The 8,767-nt window shown below is 37.9% G+C and overlaps 1 protein-coding gene across 1 annotated transcript in view; it reads right to left on the bottom strand.

Moving 5' to 3' along the window:
• Positions 1-261: 261 nt before the first annotated feature.
• LOC137268052 (G2/M phase-specific E3 ubiquitin-protein ligase-like) overlaps positions 262-8,767 on the bottom strand; it is a 56,411-nt gene continuing 47,905 nt past the window's right edge. The window contains exons 3-11 of the mRNA XM_067802554.1: positions 6,728-6,791; positions 6,524-6,635; positions 6,027-6,108; positions 3,753-4,033; positions 2,889-3,043; positions 2,368-2,549; positions 2,056-2,216; positions 1,692-1,906; positions 262-1,386 (exon numbers count right to left, since the gene is read on the bottom strand). Of these exons, the coding sequence (XP_067658655.1) occupies positions 983-1,386; positions 1,692-1,906; positions 2,056-2,216; positions 2,368-2,517 (930 nt within the window). The 5' untranslated portion in view covers positions 2,518-2,549; positions 2,889-3,043; positions 3,753-4,033; ... (1 more) ...; positions 6,524-6,635; positions 6,728-6,791 and the 3' untranslated portion in view covers positions 262-982. The remainder of the gene's footprint in view (positions 1,387-1,691; positions 1,907-2,055; positions 2,217-2,367; positions 2,550-2,888; positions 3,044-3,752; positions 4,034-6,026; positions 6,109-6,523; positions 6,636-6,727; positions 6,792-8,767) is intronic.

The following is an 8,767-nucleotide window of genomic DNA, read 5'->3' as shown; positions in this document are numbered from 1 at the left end:
TGTGTGTCGTTTATCCCTGCTGTGATACTGCATGACTCCTTTTGTATATATTTTAGGCACTGTTGATTACAAGACTACAGTTGACGCTCGAGACATCCACGCAATTCAGTCAATGTGTCCCGTACCTCGCCCTTCGGGATGTGAAAAATAGTTCGAAGGCGTCTACAACTATCTTCTACTTCTCAGCGGAAAGACAGAGCCAAAGGATACCAAAGAGGCTCTCGACCTCTATGCCTGGCTCGTATCAAAACTGGAGGGACATATGTATCCATTATAACTTTATTAAGGAAAATTACATGGCGTGGAGTCACATTTTTCAAACAGTTACGTATTCAAGATCAAGTACAAAGTAATTTCCACAATGCACCTCTACATCTGAAGCCTCTTGTCGCTTAAATAATGCCCCTCTTTATATGACTCTCATGTAGGCGCCGAATGGGTGTTATGATTACAAACAGAGATTTTAACTTTACCCCAAACTGACAATTGTTCCATACGAATACCAAGCACAAACATACTGAAAGTGATGGTTGGAACATAACCGTAATAAACTATTCAATTATAAGTCACTGTATCACGCAAGGACTGGCTTGTGTAAACCACCATTCACTGTAAACTGAAATTAAAAAAAAACACTATACATTTGTCATCCTCGAAACTGTTACCTTCATAGTATATACATTGTCCTAAATGTACATTGTTTAAATAAAAACGTAATGAGTCTGTCGTGTGTAAAGTTACTATTTACACCAAATACGTTTCTGCAAGACTTTGCAGATATGACTGATCCGTGTACAGTAATATCACGTTGAGAGATAGAAGTAATCCTTCCAGAGGCTCTGATCACAGAGATCGACAATGTAAAGGTAATAACTGAAGCTGCTAAATGAACTCATAAGGACATATTCGTCTCATTATTCAGTTGATATTCTAAACAAACCTGCATATATCCATGCAATACATAGAAACAATTCATATTTACTTAGTCCAAACATAAATGCCATAAGAAGGTAAATGTAATGCCAACGTAATAATGGTATATCCTGATTGGTTTGTAATGAGTACAAAGTGTCATAATTCCCCATGCAGGTCGTGCAATAACTACTGTGCCGTGCAACTGCATCTGTACTCCGTAGTAAAGAGGGGTACTTTCATAGCTGCAATGTTTCATGTTCCTTTTGAACATATCATAATCCCCAATGAGCGGCAGAGATAATGTGTTTGAGCATGTGTTGGAGAAAGGAAAGGTCTGTTTTGACTCTGCTGAAAGTGGGTCACATTGGTGAAACGTCAGAGTTGGTTGCGGTCGGAGACGAGGTGGCGGTGCTCTATCTGCACCAGTTGAAAATATCAGCACATGCTTTAGAGACACATCTTGCAGACCTTCTGGAAATAGTGAAGTTGTAAAACCCTACAACTGCGAATATGCAAGTATCTTTTTATATCAGGAAAACTCAAGTTATTCTATTGTTGTTTGATTTCAGTTATGGCATTATGTATACTCCTTGATTCTTAGGCGAAAGCATGATAGTTCCCACATTCAGTCATTACATAAAAAAAGAATCGCAAGAATATCATTCAACGTCCCATATAACACATAACAAAGACGTATATTCACGTCCTTGCATAAAGTATACATACCCATAATAGCAAGACTACCCACTATGTTTCCTAGAAAGACTTGCAAATACCTTCAATATCCAGCAGGACGTCTCTCCAGTTGGAGTTTACTGCTTTCTCCTGACTGTGTCTGTTACTCCCCTCTTCGCTACATACTGGTGTGTAGATGAGTTCGAATATAGAGGCATCTACGCTGTATTCCTCATAAACGAACAGCTCCTTCATGCTGTGCTTGGTTCGTCTCATTGCCTTGAGCACACACAAGGTTTCGAGTCCATGACAGAATCTGCATTTAGTGGAAAGAGAGGGCAAGCTGTTAATAGACACATCCAAACGTTTCTTACATGTATAAAACATAATCAACTTGTTACCCCACAGACAGTGAATACGTACCACCATTGAAATACAATTGTATTTGAGGTATATTACACTCACTGGTCAATGCAATGAGACACGCGACCCAGAACCAGGGAATGAATGAGAGCGGTTATCATCTCTTCTTTCCTATCTGCCCTGTGCATCATGGAGCCACAACCAGCCAGGAGGATCAGCTCCTCAGCCTCTGGCACTGTTGATGTGTCCTCTGCATGGGACAGCTGAGAAGATTTTAAAAGGCTATATGGCTGTAGTTCCATAAAAAAATGTAAGAAACAAACCCTAAATACCAGACTCATTCATGATTATATAATGTTTAGATTGTATGGTCATTTTGCAAGCACATGACGGAGAATGGAACGAATACTTTACCTTAGTTATTTGTTCCTTGAACTCGGGATTGGGGACATGGTCAATTGTAGGGGTGGCAGAGTCGATACCTCCAACAATGACGTCATAAAGGAATGGGCACAAAAACGATGGTGCTGATCCGCCATGTACAAGGGAATAATCTAACATCATTCCAGCCGTCTCATACGTTTTGCTTTGTAAGGCTAAAATATGAAATAATGCATGTTGAGATAAAAACACGTAATTTATTCTCACTCCCTCTTTTGCAAGCATACTCAGTTGCACAGGTATACACACAGTGAAAATAGTCCGATAGTAGTAAAATATATCCATTACTCATTCGAATTGTTATATACAGTGTAAATTGTAGACAACCGTGTGATATTAAGACATGATGATATTTGATTTAGTTTTATTGTTTAATTACTGTATCGAAATAATGCAACGTTTATGAAAAGATATGGTAGTACGCATTTATGTGTTCCGGATAATTAATATCTATTAACAGAGTTACAGATACACACAGACCACAGTGCACTCACATGCATACAGTTACTGTGAATTGACATGGCAACTCTTCTGCAATTACCCAGCACATTACTTGTGTAAACATTTGACAAAAGCAGACATTATACACGAGATGCTGTCAGAATCGATGTTCGGACATTGTTCGCATAAACTGTGAGAAAAGGCCATCCTGAAAAGAAATATGCATGCCATAGTTTAGGTCCTTTTAAAATGATAATACATGGCCGTTGAGACGGGCATTTTGAAAATCTAATTTCACTTTCAAACTTATACCATAAAAACACATTCTTTGTTTACCAAAGTTCTTCCAGAAAGGAAGTGAAATTTTCTAGTCGTGCGCTTCAGAAGATAGTTGTGGTGCTGCTTCCCAGATTAGTTACAGCGTTATGGATATGGATACTGAAATATCTAAAGATTGTTACAATCTATGTTCACCTAAAACAGAAATGTAAGCCAATTTGGGATGGAGAAAAGGTATTCGAGGGAGCCAATACATGCTTCACATTCAGCTTAGATTAAAGATCTATCAAGAAAATGTTCGTTTTGTTAGGTGCACACATGTCCATTCCTCCACCATTGTATGTGAACAAGCATATATACTAAGCATGGAACCAGTACCTGATACGCCATCTGAAAAGATAACTGAAAATTACTGGCAAAAGTAGGTTTGTATTTTGTAGTAACTCAAAAGTTAGCTAGTAGTAACTCTGTTGTTTTTCCTAGCTTACCATGAAAGTGGATGATGTCTTTAGGTATTATATATAAATGCAGTTCTGATGATAATCATAGATACGAAAGATGAAATGGAAATAATATTTTATATGTTATTATTTGTATATTTGAAACTTCTTGGATATACTACATCACGGGTATACTACCTGGGTAATTTAGTTCAAGATGTTTGCATTCATCAGGACCAAATTGGCATTGAGGAAACCTCCTCGAGAAGGAGACGAAGAAACTCCCTGTTTGACCCTCCCTCATCAAAAGCGAATTCGCCAGAGAACTTTACAGAGAGCTCATTGGTTGCATTAAATGAAGCTCTGTTGAATGCCCTCAAGGCTCCTGGGAGGACGTTATCCCGGGTGACGGTTACCAGGTTATAACGACCCACATTCGTACAACCGTATGTTGTCTGATGTGGATACTTTCATCAGATCTGGAAACATTACATTTGAGTACATAGAAAAGCATCAAATAGCAATAACAACGTGGGCTACTGGATGCAGCATCTGTCTGGTGAGGGAAAGGTTAGATGCCTGGCTGAATTATGTCAAAAGATGTTAAAGGATAGCATAATATATATGATTTACCCTGCCTGTCGCACGGCATACAGGTTACGACGCCTGAAAAGGCATCCATCGAATGTTACCATTGCTATTACAAGCCTGAGATATCACTTTACAAGCAGCACGCTATGCCAAAACTCACACAAACAGTACTTTGATCCTGTCAAACACGGCACCGCATTCACAATTACTCACTTATGAACCACATCCGTTTGAATTTAAGAAAATATATGGGTAACACTATTACACTTCTCCTTCAGTTGGCTGCTCTAGATCTTCATCAGTGGCGGCAGTCTCGTCTTGACTAGGTCCATGCTCTGTCTGCTCACGAAGCTAGATATTCAGTGTAAAATGGCATACAGTTAACTTAAGAATACCCAGTTGCTTTCTACACTATTTGTATCACTTGTATTTGGATGCACAGCCATGTGATGTTTAAATTATGTTACATATATAAATATTGCATAACGTTAATTCACAATTTGAACCTACAGAAATCGCAAGGTAGTATTTCCTGTCTTTATTTACCAATCTAATTATTATTGACTACAATGTTAAAAAAAGAAATAAATTAACAAAAAAACAAACCTAAAAAAACCCTCCCATATAAGTGATGTTAAATAATCACCTCCTTTAATTGCAGAGTCATATTACAGATCATAATAAGCCTTAATTTCTGTATTTTACATTCTCTCATAATAAAAAACATGTGAAAATATTCATGGTAGACAACATTACGCCTTCTTTATCCAGTGCCAAACATAGAACCAACACGGACCAGATTTATGCATTCGGGTCTTAGCTAGTGTCCCCTTTTGAGCTACAGAACCTATAATGTATGTTCAGACGTACTACTGAGGTACTGTCTCTCCGAACCGCATCGTCTCCCGGGCAGGCCTAGTTGGTAGTCTATAATAATAATTAGGGACATTCTGACGATGTTGTATATGCGTAACCCAATATTACGTTGTATTAAATTAGATTTAAACATATTCGATGCTCATGCCTGACTGAACTATTTGTAATTTTACAGATAGTACGGGTATACATAGATATTATGTTGAGACCTTCAATAATTACCAAATAGGATTATTAAGTTGTATAGGATGACATACAGTTTAACCTACTTATAATGCCACCGTGTGTCCAGGAGAAAATATGGTATTATATGCAGGGTTACATTATAATCAGGTAGGACGGTTGGGGGATCTGTACAATAAACAAGGTGACAATCCCAGCGTACAGGGGATTAAGGTGACTTTTGCTTGTCCGTGGCAGGAAGTGTATTGCCACATATCACTACTTGAAGCATTCGTGAGTTTGGTCAATTGATTTGAGTCGTGACAGTTAACCAGTTAAGGTATATATACTACATGCAGCCAGTGCAACTGGAATTATAGCCAGGGGAAAGTGATATTTGTACCAACAAGACATTGGCAAGAACAGGGCATTATATCCAGGGTGGCATTATAACAAGGGACATTATACCCAGGGTGCACTGTAGGTGAACACAAACGTCCTTATCACATTATGTTTCCTTGAGCACAAGATGCCATACATATTGCTCCTCAACTGCTAAGGTGTGAAGAAATATCCTGAAATATCCTGGGTAGTTTTTTCTGTGCACATACAGCAAATCTACAGTAAAATCTTTATCATTGATCTGGCTTGGGATCTTTGTTCCGTTAAAGTGTGCCAAGTGATACGTTAGGTTACTAATGTGAAGGTTTTGACTTTCGTTGACGCCACCTGGAAAGAAGATGTTTATGACCTTATTTTCAAGGCATGTTAAAGTGAGATGTTTTTCGGCATCAAAGGTCTGAGACCCGCCACCCTTGCCTGCACTAATCAGGATGTACGTACTTCGAGATTTATGTTTCCAGCCGATATGCAGTCGCCTGGTTGTGGATCCTGATGTAGTAGAGTTTTGACCTCTCCATCTCACCTTGAAACAGAGCGACATTATCGCCATGAAACAAATCAGTGTCAGTAGAAGGACACAAGCAACAAACATTTAAACAACAAGTATTCATTTACATGTATGTCTTTCGAAACTGAGCACGATACTAAATTTACATTTTTTGTTCATGTGTACAATTGTTTGCTCTACAAGTTTGGGAGTAAGAATACTAAGAAGTTGCTTTCTTTATTTAATGAATGAATGAATGTGAAGAAATTGCAACAATAACCGACGTGTACGTTGAGACTGAAACATCCGGAGACGTTGAACAACTGGTGATTCTGACACAGACTCTGGAAAAGTTAAATATATCGTCAAAAGCTTTTATTTTATTATTTGAACGTGACATGACAAAAATCAACACTCAAGAGTATCGGCTTAATCAGTCTGATAATCTTACCGGAAACTAAATTCTTGCACTTCTGCCTTAGTCATGCCCTGTCCTCAATTGTCTGCACGCCAAGGCTTCAGAAGTCCCCCTCCGTTAAAGACAGCACTTCTGTTGGACCAACCTTAAACGCACAATAGAACCAATGGATCATAAACCATTGACGTCATAAACCATAGAGCTACATGGACTAAAATAACACGGAATTTTCCATACCTTGTTGTCCTGAAAGTTCTGTTTCAGTGATGACAGGTTCAGTTCATCAAGAATTTCATCCATGCTGAAAACCAAAGACACTGAACTTAATTCATTTTGATAAATACTGTTTCATAATTTTGCACAAAATAAAGTAAAATTCCTGTTGTTTAATGACGTCTCATATATAATCCATGCTGTCCCGTCATCTATTTCATACACTTTCAACGTCCGAGGGACAATGCAGTTTTGCTTATGCGATAAGACTTCGATGTGTGATTCACCAAAGAAATTGATGGTATCCACTGGGGAAATATTAGAAAGAATTACAGCAATGTTTCTACTTTCAGTGGGACTATACTCACTAATATCATATGTAAGGGTATCTACCCTATTTATACTATATTTTATACATCATTCCGTATTCCACACTGTGGTATGCAGAAAAACATTTGGGTTGAAAATGCTGCTTTTTGTTTTTCCATTAGATTCATTTATACATACTGAGGGGACAAAATAAGGTATCACATGAAAGCACAAGTGTACCTTTATTTCTTTAAAGGTTTCTGTCTTTGTGAGAGACGAAGAAACACGGGTAAAAAATGAAGGAACAATTGTGCTTTCATGTGATCCCTTTTTCTCCCTCAGTATATGAATGCTTGTAATGAGGATCGATCTTAAATGTTCATGTCATCTGGTCTCCTTACAATCGCGACAATGCCTCAGATTACACATGAACACGCCACAATGAGCATTATTTGCTAATCGTTAAAAGGACTTAAGACAGAAAAGACATTGTTAAAACGTACATACTGTTAGGAAATGCATAACAGCTTCTATAACTATTGTGCAAGGTGTTGATCAAATATTTGAAAAAGGCGTGGGACATGAGGGTGGATCACAACACGGACGCCCCGGGGCGTTTATGTGAAAACCAAGACAGCAATCATGATTGATAGTTGATACCTATGATGGAATTAAGCCTGACTAAGAAAGTGTAATCAGTGAACAATAGAATGACACGATGTTTAATACTAAAAAATGATGCTTGTTTCAGTCTGCTTATCATCTGAGGTTGCAAACTGTGCAACCAAACTAAATGTTCTTAAATCATGTACCCCCTATTATAAACCCAAACTGGATAATGAACACAAACCTCTCAAAAGCTTAGAAAAAACGTTTTTATCTCTATTAACATCAGCATGGACAAAATGTAGGCAGATCAGCATTGAACTTGAATAGGTAACCATTCGAATACCTGACTACTTCATAGACACTTCCAAGGTTAAATTCTTCCAAATAGTGTTTGTGTTCCAATTCAAAGATGAACAAAGTACCCATAATAGGTCCTGACATGATCAAACTAATCCTTAAGGATAAATCATTCCACAATTTTGTATGTATGTATGCATGTAGGTTTACAAAATCTTTATTACGGAGTCTTAGGTGTAGCATTTCTCATAAACAACGAAAAGGTAACCTTCTCGACCAATTTTCAGGCCAGTAGATATCGTCCAAGTAAGTGAATCAGTTGTGGTTGCTGTCCTGTGCAACACACTGGACAACTCAAGGCTTTTTGTAAATGAGACTTTGCTTGACTGACACCCATTCTTCCTGACTTATAATAGGGCGCCTTCAGTACAATCAACATGAGCTTTTGAGCTTCTGTTCTCTTAAGTATATATAAAAACTTTTTGAAATCTAACTTCAGCATGTCATTGGTCGAATTTACAACTATCAAGTGAGTGAAGTGAGCACAGCCAATGTGTTCAATAGCTACAGCCACCATAACCTGATCTACACGAAAGTATTGACTTTGACATAACTGTAAACGATTATTATTCTATGTGACCACCCGAACATAAAGAAAATGGCTATAGGTTCCATTTATTGGTGCAAAACTCACAAAACCGTGTTCCGGAAACACAGTGTTCCATCCTGACAAATATAACTTTAACAGTCGAACGTTTTGACACCGTATATTTTTGCCAAAACCTAACACAGGAACATTCACTAAAGTGTTGTAATAAAACACTTCAAATCCACTCCAATGAACCAGTT

Source organism: Haliotis asinina, chromosome 16, assembly GCF_037392515.1.
Source record: "Haliotis asinina isolate JCU_RB_2024 chromosome 16, JCU_Hal_asi_v2, whole genome shotgun sequence".
Taxonomy (NCBI): Eukaryota; Metazoa; Mollusca; class Gastropoda; order Lepetellida; family Haliotidae; genus Haliotis; species Haliotis asinina.
This window is presented reverse-complemented; position numbering and strand designations above follow the sequence as displayed.